General features: G+C 33.8%; 1 protein-coding gene across 1 annotated transcript in view; it reads right to left on the bottom strand.

Annotated features, from left to right (window-relative positions):
• PKHD1L1 (PKHD1 like 1) overlaps window positions 1–19,503 on the bottom strand; it is a 157,128-nt gene that overhangs the window by 70,870 nt on the left and 66,755 nt on the right. The window contains exons 33-47 of the mRNA XM_063079268.1: window positions 17,937–18,079; window positions 17,417–17,521; window positions 16,553–16,741; window positions 15,601–15,771; window positions 14,829–15,055; window positions 13,107–14,091; window positions 10,719–10,967; window positions 9,868–10,017; window positions 8,240–8,414; window positions 7,466–7,622; window positions 6,709–6,865; window positions 5,398–5,477; window positions 4,811–4,940; window positions 3,639–3,768; window positions 144–385 (exon numbers count right to left, since the gene is read on the bottom strand). Of these exons, the coding sequence (XP_062935338.1) occupies window positions 144–385; window positions 3,639–3,768; window positions 4,811–4,940; window positions 5,398–5,477; window positions 6,709–6,865; window positions 7,466–7,622; window positions 8,240–8,414; window positions 9,868–10,017; window positions 10,719–10,967; window positions 13,107–14,091; window positions 14,829–15,055; window positions 15,601–15,771; window positions 16,553–16,741; window positions 17,417–17,521; window positions 17,937–18,079 (3,290 nt within the window). The remainder of the gene's footprint in view (window positions 1–143; window positions 386–3,638; window positions 3,769–4,810; window positions 4,941–5,397; window positions 5,478–6,708; window positions 6,866–7,465; window positions 7,623–8,239; window positions 8,415–9,867; window positions 10,018–10,718; window positions 10,968–13,106; window positions 14,092–14,828; window positions 15,056–15,600; window positions 15,772–16,552; window positions 16,742–17,416; window positions 17,522–17,936; window positions 18,080–19,503) is intronic.

Here is a 19,503-nt window from a genome sequence, read left to right as displayed (position 1 = left end):
AGCATTTCCAAATTTCCCCCTCTAATGATATTTACAAGACAGACTTGTAAGTTAAAATTAAAAAATGTATTTCCATATAAACCAATTAAATTTTGAAATTTGTGGTATGACCATACTAGTGGCTTGATAGCTGCTAAAATTACCTGTGTCAAATCCATCAGGACATGCTGGAATTTTGTTATTCCACTCCACGTTATCAGATCCTCTTATCAGAATATTTCTTGTAAGAATTCCAACTTCTGCCCTTGCTTCAAACGGAGTTTTATCAGGAAGTGTGACAGTAATCCCTAAGTGTGTGTAATTCAGTGGACTGGTTAGTGTTATGTTTTTGCCATCAGCAGATACAGATGCTATGGTCCTCTTTTCATTCTCTCGTTGACTGTGTCTGTAAGAATTTTAACAAAAAACTTTCAAAATTAATATAAATTGACATTACACTGTTTTGGCATATTTGTTTTATGCCGTTTTGAACACCTCATTTGTAAAATGGAAAATGTTTTTATGTCATACAAAATTCTGAAGAGGAGTTTGAATTAAGTATTTTACCTTTTTTTAGAGTAACTGGATAAGTTTTATAGATGAATTTTTATTAAATTAAATATTTTCTAAGTGCTATGTTTGTTCATAGAACCATACTAGCTTCTAAAAGGAATTCAATAAAACTATTCATTTATACCTTTGAGGATCATAGTCAGAGGTTTTCAGCTGAGGATCATTTTATCTCCTCAGGGGGTATTTGACAATGCCTGGGGACATTTTTCGTTGTCACAACAGGGGGTTGCCACTGGCGTCTAGCGGGTAGAGGCCAGTAATGTTTCTAAGCATCCTATAATACACAGGACGGCCCCACACAACAAAGATTATCTGGCCCAAAATGTCAACTGTGTCAAAGTTGAGAAAACCTTACAGAGAGAAATCACTGGAGGTTCCTGAGCAGGGAAAAGAAAGCCTTACATTGAAGTTTAGGAAGTCTCACATCTACCTTTTCTCCAATATACCCAAAATTCCACAGCAAAAGGGACTTGCCAATTCTGTTATGTATACATCATGTTATTTAGCCATTCAGCAAACATTTATTGAGGGTCTAGCTTGTTTTCTAGGCCTAGAGCTAAATACCAAGTAGAAAGTGTCCCTGATTTTAAGAGACAATATGTCAATGCCTGATTGTGTATTATCTACTAAAGTGTTACTGGTGCTGCTAACAGAGGTAAGCATAGAGAAGTCATCTCTGTGTCTTCCTGAAGTTCCCTTTTCACTCTTCTCTGCCTTAGCAAATCCTTTTCCTCCTTTAAATGCCAGTTTTATTGACAGTGCCCCATGTGAAATAGATTAATAAGTCAGCAATCTCAATTTTCCCAGCCCTTCCTCTGGATTCCCAATATACTCTGCATAATGCCCCGTTAGTGCTCAGAGCAACCCCTTCACAGTCCTATGAAATATCTACTTTTCTGTCCCTTCCACTGGCCTCCCTGTTCCTCCAGGCAAGAGACCTGTTGAATAATTTTGTATGCTAAGCACTCAGTACAGTACCTGTTACAACTCAATAATGGTTTTTGATTGATTGAACAAATTAATGAAGAATGAATTCATACGGGGAAGAAAGCGGAATACAGCCCAAATGAGGAATATGATGTAACATTCTAGGCGTGAGGGACTGAGAGTCTGTGTTAAAATGAGAGCAGAGAAAGCTGATAGAAGAAACATTTCAAGGGCAGAAGCAAAAGAGCATGGTGATGCGCAGAAAGTGAAGACTAATGGTAATTAGAAGGTCACTGGGAAAGTTTTTGTGAAGAAGAAATTTAGACTGTAGGGGTTTAAAGAAAGAAATAGATGGCAAGGATGGAATAGAAGAAATGGGCATATATTCAAGTAGATTAATGATTTTTCAAAAATAAAGAACAAAAAGAGAAAGAAGCTAGAAGAGACAGGAGAAAAAAGTTGTGTATCAAGACGATGGCTGGATGGGGAGACCAATGATTTCACAAGACCCAAGGAAGGACCTGTCGGGGGAAGGGCCAGGGAGAGGCGGAGATTAAGGAGTCTTAGAGATAAGAGTCAAGCAATAGTACAAGATCCCACAGACGGCATGAAAAACAGGTTTAGGCTGGCTTCTTTTGAATTCCCTTATATTTAGGGGATACAGCAATTTCTTTATAAAAGAAGGTTCTGAAAAGCATTTTTATATAGTGTGTGCCTATACATACCTTTCTTTCTTTTGTAGTAATAACTAACACTTATATCGCACTTACTTGGAGACAAATTCTGCTCTAAGTTCTTTACATGTATTAACTCTTTTAAGCCTTACAATAATCTATGAGGTTGATACTAATAGCATTCCAATTTCACTGAAGCACAGAGGTGAAATAATATGGCTGCAGGGTTGGTAAGGGGTACACAATTTAGTTGCTTAAACTTATAATTGGACACAGGCCGACTGATTTCAGAAGTCTTTCTTACCCAGCGGTTTTACAAACTCTCAAGTAGAATTTACCAATGAAATAGTAATCAATGAGTTAGATTTGATGGGGAACTCCTTAATTCTTGTTTCCAAAAACTAAATAGCCCTAATTTAAATTCTAAGTTTACTTTTTTATTTCGTACAGGAAAGCTACAAATGAGGGTTTTCTGTTCTATTAATAAACCCTGTCATTTTCCTGCTTTTTTTATTTTGCTATTATGTAATTAAAATTTCCTCAAAGGGCAGTAAAAAACAGGCACTTATAAAGCTAAGTGTATATTTAACTCTCCCTAACATCTGCAAGTCTATTTTTAACTTGGAAAATAGCAAACTCAAAATGCCATTTTGAATTTTAATTTTAAATTGAATCATGGACTTAATATAATTTAGCTGTTTATTGTCATAAATTACTATTTGTTCCCTGATAAACACAACAATATCCAATTTTACTATTTTCTGTAATTTTAACAATAAAGCAAAAATAAGGCTCCTCTTGTCCCCACCCCTAATATACTTGGTGTAGCTATATTAATTTTCTTCCTTTTATTTATTTGCCAAAATACGTAATTAAGCAGAAATTACGGGTCATAAGCAGTTTCAATTGTAAAATGTCAGGCACCTGAAAGGTTGTGTTAATCATCACTCTTTCTATAATAATTTCTTCCCTTATATTCAATCATTATTAACAATTCTGCTCCATGGGAACCACTGCCAAGACTATAAGATAAGAAAGAGTTCACTAGCTGCTTTCAACCATATTCCTTGGTGACCTCAAACAAAGAAGCTCATTTACATTTTTTGCATTAATTAATGTATTTAGTTATAGCTCTAAGTCAGATATTTTCAAATGGTTTTTAATAATAGAACGCTCTTTTCAAATGGAATCTTCCATGGGAATCTAACCATGAAAAACAAATAAAATATTTTACTAGGATACATTTATTTTATAGGTTCAAATTTATACTTTTTCTTATTGTAAATCCAATCAATGATAACTCAACATACTGGTGATAAACCAAATGTTAACATTTGACAAATATGTATTTGGCTGTTCATGTTTCTTTATTAGAGGTTTTAAATTTAAGTAAAATAGTTATGAGCCATCTGAATCAACCCTCTTTTACACAATTTAAAAATCTGAGTTCCAAATCTAAATCATTAAGCCCAGAAGGTATCATACCTGTGTCCTGTGCTTGCAATGACAATGTTATCTCCTGCTTTCCACGTTACTGCTTCTTGTAAAATTAAAGTCTTTTCCCCTGCCTTTGCAGTATGAGCCAATCGAGTCCAGATCACAGGAATAGGCAGACCTGGAGCCAACATATGAACTGAATATTTTTCTTCAGACATGTTTTCCCGTATTGAGAACTTCATGCATTTTAATCCTTTTTCTGGACTGAATCAATTTTGGGAAGATTCATTTTACCTTCCTTAGCATTTTACATATTTTTACATATTTCTCAAAAAAGAAATATGTAGAATTCTTACTTTATAAAACTAACAATTAGGTTTGTAATAGGATGTATAGTTTTATAAAATTTAAAAACATACTCCTGCAATGATATACTTTATGACAATCCTCTTTACAGGTACATAATATAAATGTGGTATGATAATATTGACAGAATGGGCAGAGATGTAGTGTCTTTGTCATTATTGATAGGAATTACTTAAATCGATAATCTAAAGACAAATAAAATGTGTAAATTTCTAAGAAATTATATATTTAGCACAAAGTAGGACATTTATGACCATAGAATATCATGTTTATGGTATTAAATATTTATAAAAAAGATAGATTACTGCAATATAGAAGACTTCAATATAAAAAGGATTCACATCATGCTTCTTTTAAATAATAAGCTACCCTGATACTGCAAACATGATGAATATCACTTTTACTTACTGTCAATTTTCCTGGAGATACTTATAAAAAGTACAACTATAAATTTATTGTTGTATTTTAGATAGAGGTTATTTTCAGATACAAATATAAGAAATTACAACCTTCTCCTTCCGGACTTAGTACCTTTTCATACATGATGTGGTAAGTGCAAACTGAGGGGGAAAAAAGGTGTTTGGAAGCTCATGAAAAGGGTTAAGAGGAAGGGTATAGACAAGGCCCAGAACAACTTCCCCAAGTGTGACCTTAGTTTTGAGTTTCAATAGTATGTAGGGGCCTGCCTGGTCTGGATAAGGGGAGGAAAGAGGTAAAGAGGGTAAAACGAGGATATTGAAAGACATGAGAAGTCTAGCAAGTTTTCACGTAGAGGGTGTTATCTGGACGGTTATCCCTGATTTCCCGGCTAGTCCTTCCTCTACCAACTCCCTGAGCCTTTCTGGACACTGTACCATGCAGATCCAGGATTCCCTCCCTCACAGCCAGGGTTTTGGCACCATATATAGGAAGCTCCAGAGAACGCAGATGCCCATGCAAGGTAATGACAGCCTTGTGCCGAAACGGAGATGCTTCTGTCCCAATCTGCAAGAGATTTCACAAGCGTCATTCAGAAAACTAAAACTCAATATCCGCAATTCTAAAGACACAAAAGTAATTCTTTCCCTTTCTCTCCACACTTTAAAAAGTTAATTGATCAGTTGGTCATATCTTTCTTCCAAAAAATAAACCTTTAATTTTCTAGTCAGCCAAATATACTAAGCCAAGTCTTTGGATTGACTTTAGCCACATTCCGGAGGTAACTTTTTTTTCCGTTCTATTATAAATTCTTTTCTATGAGAATACTCTATTAACTTCCCATTAAAAGCAGAAGAATACTCTTAGAAACTTTCCCCCAAAGGATTTTATACTTAAAACAGTTACCTAAACAAAGATAAACTTAGGAGAGATTGGTATAATTAACTATCCATTCAATACACAGTATTTCAAAAAGAAATGGAGAGAGGTTAGAAAGGAATATGTAGCATGTTCTCTTATATACCTGAAGAATCCCTCCATCTGTAATTAGAATATTTTCTGCCTGGAGTTCAATGTCAACTTCATCAAATATTAGAGTTCCACCTATGGACCACATAATTTTGAAATATATAACAAGGAAAAGTATCATTAAAAGTTATCTAATATCTTGTAAATTAAAATTCAATTTTCATCCATATCCTGCTATTGCTATGCATGTAACTTCACTTCAGCTCTTTGCAGCATAAAAGTTTAAAAACTTCAGAGAAGACCCCAGGAGTTGACAGAAAATCATATCTCAGGGCAGATTATTTTACCTTAACTGTTTGTTGTTTTAAGTGCTATTCAATAGCATATCCATACATATTTGTTCTACAAACACAGGGCATCAAAATATAAATTAAGGACAAAAATAATTTACAGCCAAAGAAAAGCATGTTTATAGAAACTGTTATAATGCCAACATTAGCTCTGTACTTGTACCCACTAATTTGCACTAGCAACAGCTACAGTCTGATTAGCATTATGAAAGAATGTACTAAAATACATTTTTTATAAAACTGATATAAATTTGTAGACAGTAGAAATTTACTAGTCCAAATGTACAATATTTAATAACTTTAAATAACTGAAACATTGCTATTATCTCAGAAGTTAAAAAATACTAACAATGCAGAAGTCTTTCAGTAGCTAAAACCATTATAGTAAAGTTTATGCACTAAAGCCCCAAGCTCTTTATTCTTGCCAAGTAATGTTTCTTTTCATGCCATTGTAATAGTTGTGTTATTTAGTTTTCTATGGCAAAAACAGAATATCAAGGACCAGAGAGAATCCCAGGTAACAATCAAAAGCCAGATCACAGGCAAAGGTGAGAATCAAAACCTGGCTTCCAAGAGCAATCATATAGTATAGAATTTGACAAATCTTTATGATTTTATAACCCCTAGGACCCACTATATCAGTGTTTTTCAAAGTGGAAAATATGTTTTACTGTTGTGATCAAATAAATGCAAGTGCATGGGCATGCTGGCACATACCCTCACTACTATTCAAACAAAGGTTTCATTAAACAACTTTAGACTTTGAAAGATACTTCTCATATGCATGCAATACACTGTCTTTTCTAGTCTATTTCATTTGAGAAAAGTGCTGGTTGCAATACACTAAATAATATAACCACAATTGATTGTAATACTCAATTTAGAAAATTCACTTCTGCACTCTGTATTCAAAACATGATACAACTGTGGATGTTCATAGTAATGAATTTTGATTAAATCAACCTCAGGTAATATTCCATAGGCAGAGTCTAATTAACAGATTTTCAGAAATTTACCCTGAATAAGCAACATTTTCAGAACAGGTGTACTTTGATCCAGCAGAATTGTCTGTCCTTTTGTAATAACAACAAGTGACCCTTCTTCTGGGGGAGATTTTCCTCCCCATGAGAAGCTGGAGGACCAAACATCAACATAAAGGAAGTCAGCATTATCCTGTAATAGAGCATGAGAGACTATTAAATCTATAGGTTTTATCAGAATTTTTTATTCACTTAAAAAAAGATCTAAAACAATCAACATTTACTACTAATAAAATATAACCTGCTTTAAATATGTTATTTGAGAGCTGCCTTGATTTATTTCACAATAATAATAAAGTAAAAAGTACCAAATACCCCACAACCCAGAATAATTAAAAATCTTAAATAAGAAAAATTTTAGCAATAAGCAACAAAAATGCAAGCTATTTTAAATTTAGTAGAGTCACAACTCAGTTATTTTTTGGAGATATCAAAGGAAAACATCTATTCCCAATTAGCCCACCTTCCATAATGCTAGTTTTTCTTTTCTTTTTTTTTTCTGTCTTTTTTTTTTTTTTTTTTTTAACAGTACATGATGGTCAAATCAGGATAATTAGTATACTCATCTTTACCCAATGTGATCATTCTTTGTCTATTGCTGTGGTTTCCTTTTTTTGTGGCTGGTCGGGAGAGAGATCCAAACATTGACCTTGTTATCAGCACCATGCTTTAACCAAGTGGCAACTGGCCAACCCCCTATTGCTGTGACTACTACACCCAACAACGCTATTACCAGTGTGGCCATGCCAATGCTTCTGATGTGGACATGAACTGGAGCCCAGCCTGAAGGAGTATGGGCATTTGTCGTGCAGATGATGTGTGTTCTGTTGGAGTACTCAGCATCACATTCGGCTTCAGCTATGGTGATGTGAACATCCTCTATGTTTTCACTGTAAAGAAAAGAGGAGAAAAACAAAACATTTTTCTCAGATTTCTAGATCACACTGTCAAATTCTTTTATTCATATGTATTATTGCAAAAGTAATTATCTTATCCAATGATCAATCAAAGTGTAAATTGACACTTTCTGTTCAGTACTAAGACTTCAAAATATCCGTTGAAGAAAAGTAAACAAAGAGATTAAGAGGCCAGGAAATAGGACTGTACGAACCAGCAGATATTTCAGTGTTGGAGAAAACTTCCTGGCTATTGGTGCTATTTCGTGCCTCAAGTGTGACTTATGAGCAGATAGGCACACATTATATGACTACAGACAGTCCCCAGTTTATGATGGTTCGATTTACCATTTTTCTACTTTATGATGGGTTTATCACGGTATAACCCCATTGTAAATTGAGGAGTATCTGGACTTAATGATTGTTCAACTTATGTATGAATTTTTGACTTTGCAGTGGGGTTATTGGGGTACTAAATGCATTTTTTACTTATGGTATTGTAAGTCGAGGAGCATCTGTGTATTTGAGCACTGCCCTGGCATAAGAGTAAGCAGGCAAAATGGCTTGAGTCCAGAAATACTCATTGATGTATGTGTGTGTGAAGACAGTACCTGAATCCTGATCCCATGACTGTAAGTCTGGTGCCCCCTGCTGTACTGCCTCTCTTGGGAGATATTTCAGTGACGAGCGGAGTCAGTGACACAGTGTACACAAATGGAGTTGTGGACTGTGACAGATCTTTCCCATTGATCACAGTCACTTCACAGGCTTGCTCAGGTCCCCTGCCTATGAGAAGAAATCAAACTGAGTATAGTTCTGCCATCGAGCCCTTATTCATTTCCAAAACCCCAAACATTCTCAATTACGTCTTCCTTTCCCTGCAATCACTTTCCAATATGCACAGGCTATATGTGAAGTGATAAAGACCTCTAGCAATAGCCAAAAACATCACAAAGTTCATGCACATTATCAACAGAGAAAAACCTCTCAGGCCTCCCTTGGTGACTGTTACTGTAGACAATTCTACAAACCTGCCTGCTTGGTTTTCCAAGCCTAGGGGATCCAACATCACTAATTAAAGCAGAAAGGAGGAAAGAACTGCTAAAGGCAGGTGCAGTGAGCACGAAGTGACAGCTAAAGGCAAAGTAAGGACAGCGAAACTACAGAAACCTGATAAAAAATGCAAAAAGAAGATGTGGAACCAATGTTAAGACAACCTAAAATCCTTGACAAATCTTGACAGCATTGCTGCATATTTTTTAACAAAATACAAACTCTGATGTTGGAATGATAGGCCCCATCAAAAAAATGTTACATTTTCTTCAATATTCTTTGTTTAAAAAGGCAGAGAAAGAGGCCGAAATATTAGGAAAGCTTCACAAATTTTGCTAATGTTAAAAAAAATTGCACATAAAACATTTTTTATTCATTTAGAATTACTCATATTGCTTAAATACCTTCTTAAATTTTGTTAAATGATAACTAATTTTTTTTTGTCTAAAGTACCAGATATTTAAACTTCACAATAACCCACTGAATTAGACTTAATAATATTTCCATTTAATAGATGGAGAAACTGAAGCAGAGCAGAGTTAAGTTACTTAGCTAGGGTTACACAGTAAGTGGCAAAATTGAGACACAGAGACTCCTCAGAGCCCAGGCTCTTAACCACTAACTAAAAATAAATAAGAGTAATAATAATAGCAAACTGTACACTATGTTTTAGATATCATTCCATCCTTATATACATGGATTTATTAAGCCTCACAATAATCCTATAAAGTAGGCTACTGTGATTAATTTCACTGTATAGATGAAGAAACTGAGTCACAGAGAGGTTAAGTAACTTGCCCAAAGATACACAGCTTGGCAATACACCAGGGTTCACACTCATAACGATATCCTATCTTCAAGGGAAACCTAATACTCTAATAGGAACTAAAAATATGTTCTCCATTTGGCATGCTCAATAAACTAAAAGCCAAAGACAATTTATGTCACAAACTACACAACTACCATTTACTATAAACAATTTTGTCTAAACCAAATTTTATGAATCTTGAAAGATGTGTAAACATAGAAAACAAAGTTCTGAAGAAATTGTTTAAAGCCAGGACAGCCATAAAAGTGATTTAATTACCCCAAAGAATCCAACAACTTGAAAAAGGATATTCAGACTGTGATATTTATAAAATTAACCATTTCTCAAAGGCTGCCATTATTTTTTCTGACAACTTACCATTATTAGGTGGAATTTCACATAATAATGTTGTAAAATCAGATCTAAGTCTGTCAATTGCACATTCTGAGCCACAAACTAATATAGTTGAATTTTGTGGATTAAAACCAGTGCCTGTCACAGTCATAGTTTGACCACCACCAAAACTCCCTAGTGAAGACAAATAAAAGGGAAAAGCTAATTAAAAGACAACCTCCTCTGTGTATATATTTGTTTAACTTAACTTCAAAATCTGAAATGGATGTAAGTTACATTAAATAAAAAGATTCATAGAACTGAAATTATATTATGTCACTATATAAATGCAATGGAATCTCTTGATTGTAGCATTTTAAAATCTTCACTGAGTAAATGTCATATTTGGTATTATAGTTAAACTATTTCTAGGAAGTAAAATTTTATTTAAAAGAGATATCACAGAGAATTTCAGAGCATCAAAAAATACACAAAAATTGCTATTTTAATTAAGAATAGTATTGGTTACAGTTACTTAAGGTTTTTAACCATTAAAATAATTTTCAAACAGAAAAAAATACTAATTTATGTAGAAACAATTACAGTCATGTCTAAACATGATATAAGAAAAAATTTCCACATGTAACCTGGTCATTTTAAGTAGGGTTAAATTTTAAATAATTATACAGCACTAAGAGAAATATAAGGCATTAAATTAATATTTTGAAATGATTAATACTCTTACATGCTTCTTTGATGATTAAAGAAAAATATTATTAATGTTTCATAATAACTATAAATTTAGCAGTGTTTGAAGAACATATTTTTTTCCTAAACAAAATATGTTTACTGAAATAATATAAAATATTTGTAGGTTCCTGCATATTCATGACTACCTTGGCTTGGGTGAATATCTTGAATATTAAGTGGGTACTCAAATACAACTGTGGACACTGCAGAGCCCTTTGTCATATGATGCATCATAACAGGGAAAGTGCCACCAGCCTGATCTCCAACGATGCACCGCAGCACACTGTCATTGACCATGGTTACATTACACCAAATGTTACTTATCATCACGGAAATTTCCAAGATATCAATTCCAAAGTTAGATCCAGTGATCTCAATTTCAGTTCCTGGTGCACCTTAAAAAAAAAAAAAGCAAACAATATAAACATATCTAAATTCCAATACCTACACATGCATTCATCTCTTTACTTCTATAAATAAAATAATATCTAGTGTTTTTAAACTAATATGAATATTAACCATACATGTCTATCATATATTTTTTGACTATAATATACACTACAGTCTACTATATATTAACCAGAAATGATTTATGTCAATGTTTATTTTCTAGCCCTTTTGTCTGTTCTACTGAGTCATAAGTTACTAACGCAGGTGAGCAGGAAAAAGAGGAAGAGAGAAGAGAAAAGATCCAGAGTTAGAAAGTATGAATATCTGAGCAGGGTATGGTGAGTTGGAGTATATTTTTGAAATGAGGCATATATTTTTTATTTTTGGTGCTTTTTTCCTGACATTAGCAACTCTTTTGAGAATAGACTATTTTTCTTAATTCAAATATTTTTATTAGATATAACTTGATAAACAAAGTATGATACATAAATAATTAGGTATAAGTAAATACAGAAAAAATGAATTAATTTAAAGACTTATAGGTGAATTTTGGTGTTAATGCCTTGAATGAATGTACATAGAACAAAGTATTTCTGTCTGTTCTCTTGCTTCCTTCTTTTGGCAAATGTGCATGGAGGGCATTAAACATATGAAATTTTTCACAGGTCACCCAAATGAATATCTGCATACCCCAATTTTAAATGAATAGATATTAGTCAACATAACTTGTTGCAAATGTTGAATCCTCAAGTAGTAGTTTCATTTTAATTGAGGTAGTAATAGTAAGAGTTACCATATAATTGACCATAGTAAGGATTACTGAAATATAAATCACTATATTTATAAATTATTATTATAAAGACCACTAACATTACTGAGACATTTATGTTAGAATAGTTTTAAGATTCAAGCTATAAAATGTTTATGAGTCATAACGTTTTAATTTGTACATCATTTCTCCTTTCAAATGAAACAATGTTGCTCTAAGTGTGATCTATTCTGCCTCTTTAGTAAATAAAATAGCTCAGTTCCCATTTGTCTACAAGTCTCTTATACCTTCAAATACATTGTTTTGAAAGAGACATTCAAAAAGAGAGATGGGAAGAGAAATGGTTTATGGAAATAAGAAATATATGCTATTATTTGCATGGTTACAAATATATGGAGAAAAGAGTATATTATTGCTACTGTTAACATTTACTTTTAAATTAGCAAACTTGAAATAGGAATATTAAAGAAAATTTTAATAGCAAACTTCTTGAAGGCAGAGAATGCATGTTACCCAAACCTGATACATTTCCTGTAATGTAGTTCTTTATTAAATGTACTATTCTAAGTTACATTATATGAATTAACTTCTTTAACTTTGTAAGATGGTTACCTGCCTATATAAGGAAACTGATGTTAAAAAAATTTGTCCAAAGTTTTATCACTAGGAAGCAGAAGAACCAAGATTTGAACCTGGGCATCAAGGCCGTGTGCTCAAACACTACACTACAGCGGCCTCTGCAGAATTCATTACATAGATGATAAGTATTCCAATAACTTGAAGAAACAGCACAGTATAATGACAAAGGACCAAGAAGACATCTCAATCTACTCTTAGCTTAGAAAAATAAATCCTGCTACATAATTAAGTAAATGTTACTTTATAATATTTTCTCCACCTGAATATGCCAACTACCTCCTTAAAAAGAATTCTGTTGTGCTAATAAGTTAATAATCAATTGGAGTTTCATGGAAATAAGGTACTCTGAAAAACTCTCAATGTTAGTAAGGTTAACTACTTGTAAATTTTAACAGTTGTTTCTTGTGCCATATCAACATTAATTACATCAATTAATTACCAATTTTGGTCCATAGGTATTTGCCTATTTTGTCCTCATTTGAAATTTAGGTCAAGGAAATGGGGATTTTGTTCTGAAATAAAAGTTATAATTTGGCTAAAAACCTTACCCCCCAAATGTGCAAAATTTCACAAAATAAAGACTACTCAGACTTTGAATCCAATGTGTTAACTAGATTAACAAATTTATCTAAAAACACACCTTAGTAAATATTTAAGAATATTACTCTAATTCTACATTAATAAATATTACTGACAAGATGATATAAAAATAATGAATAAGCAGTTATTAGAGTACCTCTACTTGGAACAATTCCTCTGAGAAATGGAGTGTCTTCCAGGGCATATGTAAATGACAAAGGTGGATAGGCAATTGAATTAACAGAGATCTTCACATCGACCACTCCAGCTGTCCCTGCTGGAGTGTGGCAGTAGACTTCACTGGAGTTGACAAAAATAATTTGACAAGGGTTCTCCCCAACAATGACTGTGGTGTTGCCAGGATAGAAGCCATTTCCTGAAATTGCCAAAGTAGTTCCACCACCGATGCTTCCGGAAGTTGGTGAGACAGATGCTACTGCGGGGCTGCTGATGGTCAGGTTTCCCAGAGCCATGCCTTTAGTTCCCACCACAACACTAACAGAATGAAGTCCGACTGGGAGAGGAGTCATGAGAAGAGTGAGGTTATTTTCATTAACATCTATTGCTCTGAACTGTTGATTTCCAATGAATACAGCAATGTCCTCCAAGATAGACCCAAAACCTTCTCCTTCGATTAAAACTTTCACAGATCCTTTGATGGAATTTGGGAAAATTCTTGTTATATAAGGAGTGATGCTTTCTAAATATGAAAAGCTGCAGTTCCCCTGACACTGGGCAGGCACTCCATGTATTAGAAGATTTACATCCACAAGCTGTTGGGGAGCGGGAGATGTCTCACATTCAATGACTGTATAATTCACCGAAAGAATTTTACATGGGAAACGACCCATAAGGACTTCTACACCTGCAGAAGAAACTGTGAATCCAGAGCCTTTGATGGTCACTCTTGTCATCCCTGTAGGTGATCCTGCATTTGGCAACACCATGTCCATGTTTGGCAGAAGTACAAATCGCCTATCAAATTCATTGGACCTTGTGTTGATAGCAGTGCCCAGGTTGTAGACAGTCAAAGTGACAATTTCCCTGATGCCAACATCCATTGAGTTTTGAGGGTCAATATAACACATAATAGAACTGTCACTACTTTCCTTTACAACACAGGGGTAGCTACCAATTGTAACCTGAAAGTAAAATGAATATGAAATAATACAAATCAATACATTTATACTCTAGTATGAATTTAAATTTTGTATGTATTAGCAACAACTGTAACTATAAAAAGCTAACTGTGTGTAAAATTTAATTATAAAATCAATTTTGGGGGCTGATTAGGGCATATCTTGGATTAATACTGAGACTAAATTATAATTGTACATGAATGTCCATAGCTACATTATTCATAAGAACCAAAAGATGAAAACAACTGGAATGCCCATCAACTGACAAATAAAATGTGGTATACCATACACTATAATATTATTAGGTCATAAATAATGAAATATTAATAGATTGTACAACATGGATGAACCTTGCAAACATTATGTTAAGTGAAATAAGCCAGTTATAAATGACCACATATATGATTTGATTTATAAGAAATGTCCAGAATAGGCAAATCTATAAAGACAGAATTAGATTAGTGGTTGCCTTGGGCTGGTATGGATGGAGGGATTGGGGGTGAGTCTAAGAGTTTCGGGGTTTATTTTTAAGGTAATGAAAATGTTCTAAAATCGATTGTGGTAATGGATGCATGACTCTGTGAATATACTAAAACCTATTAAATTGTACAGTTTAAACGGATGAATTGCGTGGTATGTGAATTGTATTTTAATAAAAATTAAATTACAAGGTTATGGTCAAAACATCTTCCTTTTATTGAGTATATAGGAGTGCAAAGGAGATCTTTATATATTCTTACCTTATTAGCACATGTGAAATTACTGAAGCCGTGCCCAGTAATGGTTATCAATTCATTTACTGTTCCAGTGGACGGAGTAATGTTGCTTATAGATGGTGAAAAACACCTCGAAAGCTCAAAGAGCAATCTATTTGAATTTTTAACCTCAGTATTGTTCGGGCCACACAGGGGTTCTGTTGCTAGGCAGCCTGCTGCAGAGCTTCCAAAGTGCAAATTCTCAGGTCCTCCTTTAGACAAAAGAACTGCCTGTAAGTCATTTATAATATTCTAAAATGAGGGCTGTTTTCAGACTGCATTGCTCTTTGTTCTGATGATGGTGGTTTAAATTCTAATACATATATTTTTAAGTGGCAAGAGGATCCCAGACAGTATAAAGGTATTTAAACAAAACTAGGGCAAAGATGATATAGTAAAGAGAGAAGAGTGAATATAAAATTCTAATTTATTTTTCAATTTGTCCATGTCAGATCCAAAGGGGAAAATGAAACAACATCACCTTACATTTTAATATATTTTTTGGGCCTGTACAGTGTCAGAACTCTTTCACATTACTTCTCATTTGAGACACACTAGGATTCTGAGAGACTGGTAGGAAGACACTAACATGATCCTTATTTTATAGAATAAATTGCAGCCTCAGAGCAGTCCAAACCTATTCAGGATCACGTGGCTAGTACAACACAGAAGCATGGTTAGACTCAGTCATCTGATTTCTACTCCAGAAAGGCCATATAAACCCTGCGTAACAGATTTCCATCTTTAGCCAGCTTACCCTGAGCATATGTAGCTTCAGTGCTATCCACAAACAGGCGCAGGGAAAGGTGCCTGGTTTCAGCTGGTAAAACATTAATGACTCCTTGGAGAAAAATGGAGTGAGCCCCACCAACATACCCACTGCTATAATAATGAATTCCAGGTGAAGTAAATTGGTAAGAAAATGAACCTGCCATGAAATAAGATAGTACATAATAAATACAAGCAATTAATGCATTTATGAAAAGGGAGTGAAAAAAATTTGACATGACCATTTAAATGCACCTGCAGATAACAGTTTTCTTATTTTTTGTGTGTGATATTTCAACAGGAAGCAGTAAGGAAATGACTCACTGGCTATAAAAGAGCTATCTTGTGTAATAAAATTACATTCCGGGAAGACAAGATCCAGCATTAATTTTCTAGAAAACCATGGCAAGTCTGGCATAACTTATCAAAAAACAAACAATACACAATGACAAAAAAATACATACCTCAATCTGGAATAAAAAATGTATAGAAAAACACAATACTTTGTTTTTTTCGTGAGTGAAAAATTCAAACCATTACATCTATAGGACAAATAGGCAATTGAAAAGGCACCCTTTACACTGAGCTGTCCTAGGAGGAATACTGATTTTAAACTGATTCCAACCAACAGAAGTTCATCACCTCCTACCAGATTGGTGTGATTAAAACATGCATTTCCTATTTTCATTGTATTTTGCTGTTTCATTGTATTTTTCGATTGGTTGATTAGCACAGAATCAATAAAGATATTTCTAATATTTGAACTCACTTTAATATAAAATAATTTTTTACACTCATTTATAACATTTTTAGTACAGCAATAAAATGCCAATTAAGCCACTTTGTGCATCTAAAAGTATTTTAAATCTAAACAAAATCTCTTTTTTATTACATCTAGGAAAAAGAGGTGTGATGCCAAACTCAATGAAGCAGAAACATACCTGATGGAGATTTCTGTCTTCCACTTGTAAATCCTTTGCCATCATAAATTACACTTCCAGGACTGGAGACAGAGAAAACTCTATATCCTATTCCCCTAAGAAATGGGTGTGCTTGCCAATGCCATGTCACTGTGTCTCCCACGGACACGTTTAAGACTGATGGTGACCAGGCATAACCTAATCCATGTTCTGGGAGCAACAATTGAGTCATATTTAAAAAAAAAAATGGAAAAAAGTAAATTTCTTAATTATTTTTGAAAACATTATATTTTTCTATAGTCACTAGTGAAAACAACCTTTTAATTAACATTATAAAACTTTATTATGTACATAATTTAAACACTTAACAAAAATAAACAATGGAAAGTAAGATAATGAAAATAAAAGGAAAAAAGTCACACAACTCCAAAAGTAATGGTTAAGAGACAATTTGAAAAAAATTGGAAACAAAAATAAGTTGTTCAGAAATATTACATAGAATATTTTTTAAAGCTATGATCAATTCTTTAAAAAAAATTTTTCTGAGGCATAGATGCATGCAAAAATATAGATACTTTTCATTTGAATATTTATTTGGATCCCATTACTGATAATAAACTACAGTTACTCAGAAGGTTCTGTACCACAGTAAAGTCAAATGGCAATTCCTGAACTTGAAAATGTGAAGTCTAGCCTTCTAGATTCAAGTCTACCACTTACTCATTCCATATGTGACCCCTATGTCAAGTGTATACCACTGACAACTTATAAAAGAAATACAATACTTATTCTATGAATAACTTAAAGTATAAAACAGATTAAAATCAAATTGATTCCAGGGTAAAGTGCTTCCGTTATTCACAATATATAGATGTTGGCTGGTACCTGAATCTTCCCCACTGTTGGTAATTCTGAACACATTCCCTGTTGAGTGAAGAATACATTTAATGATATTTTCTGATGATGATGTCACATTGCAAGGGAAGGATCCTAGAAAGAATAAAGATGGAAAAAAATTCTTAAATATTTTTTGTGAACTAGAGAGATGAAGTATAATAAGATCATAGTCAAGGCCCTGCAAAAGCTCTGCCTTATACAGTAGTATCTTCAGTCCCTTTTTTCTGATCATAATCATGTTTGAGCACTGATTATTTCCAGCACAGAGACCCCTCCCCCCTTTTAGGTGTTCTATACACATTAAATACATAGTAATTATTTATTGAAATCAAAAGCAGTTATGTAGTTTGTCTTTACTACCTTAACCAAATACACTTAACCTTTTATACACTGATAGAAAATTAAAGCTTCCACAATTGAGAGTATTTGTGTAATAACTCAGCACCTATAGCACATCCTTTAGGCTGAGAAAAATGCTAACAGCTGTCCCGTGGGATGAAGTTCTTACCTAATAGCACAGTATTCTCAGTTGGGGCTGTGCTGAACCCAAAACCCATTATAGTGATTTCGGTTCCACCATATAAGGAGCCTCTCTGTGGAAACATGTTGGTCACTTCTAACATATACTGTATTGAAGCATTTAGCTTGTCTCTGAAAAAGAAAAATGAATAGATTTTTCAATGAGCTTTCCATGGGTACTTATCACTAAACTCTTGCTAGAATATGACTCCTTTAGGGAGAAGTAGTAATTGAATATTTAACATTACTTTTTCAAGCTAGATAATCTGATAATTATCATAACTTCAATTTGGTTGAATGATATATGTTAATAATTTTTCCTAACTATGAAAATTAGATTTATGAAAATCTAATGGCAGAATAATTTGAGATGGACAGTCTTAAAATATTATGGAAAAATATGGTTATGAGAACTAAGGTTATAAGAAATACATGAAATCCTTTAAAATATTTTATACTTTCATTAGAGTAAGACATAAAGGCAATTAAATCTATAAAAAATAGAATAGCAATGAAATTCCTGTATCTTATATGAGTAATCAAAGTTTGTGTAATTAATTTGAATTCATCATTCCATCTTTGTTGGAAACTTGTCAGGAATTCCCTTCCCACTATTTCAGTGAGACTTTTTAATTTATTTTGCTTTGTTACAATGTGTCTGCTAGGAGACTGTCAAAATGTACAATGATTTTCTGACTTGGTGTAGAGCTGACTCCCACATCCCAGCTCCCACCGTAACTGCAGAGAGGCGGAAAAACTCAATGAGTTATTGTGCTAACTTTTATTTGACTTCCACAGTATAACTGAATTGGAATTTCTCGAACTACCATCTGTATACTCAATTTTGTATGGTGTCAATTCCGCCCGTTATGTCACCAAATCAAAGCATAAGCCAACAGCTCTTCCAGAATCCATGTGAACCCCGCCCTGTGACTTTAAGAGGGGAGTGGTCCTGAGGTTTATGTTTAACGTTGCTCATCTTCTTTCATTTCCTGAGGGATTTAGCTGCAATCATCTCTCTTTCCACTCGGACAGACACCTTACTATTTGCCTTTTTCTCAATCCTTAAATTTCAGTTTCATCTTTTTCTAAGCATTCCAAACCAGTAATTTCCTCATACTGGAACTAAAATTTCATTGGTTAACAAACAATTTTGGGGAAGAAAATACTAAATATACTAAATACCTACAGGAAATAGAGTTGGAGAAGGATTCTAGCTCTCCTCTCTGTCAGAGGGCCAGCTCCTACCCATTTCTTGGCTTAACTGCCACCTTTTCAGAGACTCCTTCCCTGATCCTCAGGATAAGTTAGCTTTCTTTGCTATATACTCTTACAGTACCTGGTACCTCTTATTCATAGTCTTTTTCATATTTATAATTAAGTTATTGATGTACTCTTCTGTTTGAAATCTCTCTTTCCAACAAAACTGTGAGCACCATTAATGCAGGGGACTTACCTCTCTTATTTCCCACCATGAATCTAGCACTGAGCAAGTGCCTGACCCCCAAAACTGCTTGATAAGTACTTCCTGAATAAATCGAAATCACATGACATAC

This window comes from Cynocephalus volans, chromosome 15 (assembly GCF_027409185.1).
Source record: "Cynocephalus volans isolate mCynVol1 chromosome 15, mCynVol1.pri, whole genome shotgun sequence".
NCBI classification, from domain to species: domain Eukaryota; kingdom Metazoa; phylum Chordata; class Mammalia; order Dermoptera; family Cynocephalidae; genus Cynocephalus; species Cynocephalus volans.
Note: the sequence above shows the minus strand (reverse complement) of the source record. Positions and strands in the feature narration are given on the sequence as shown.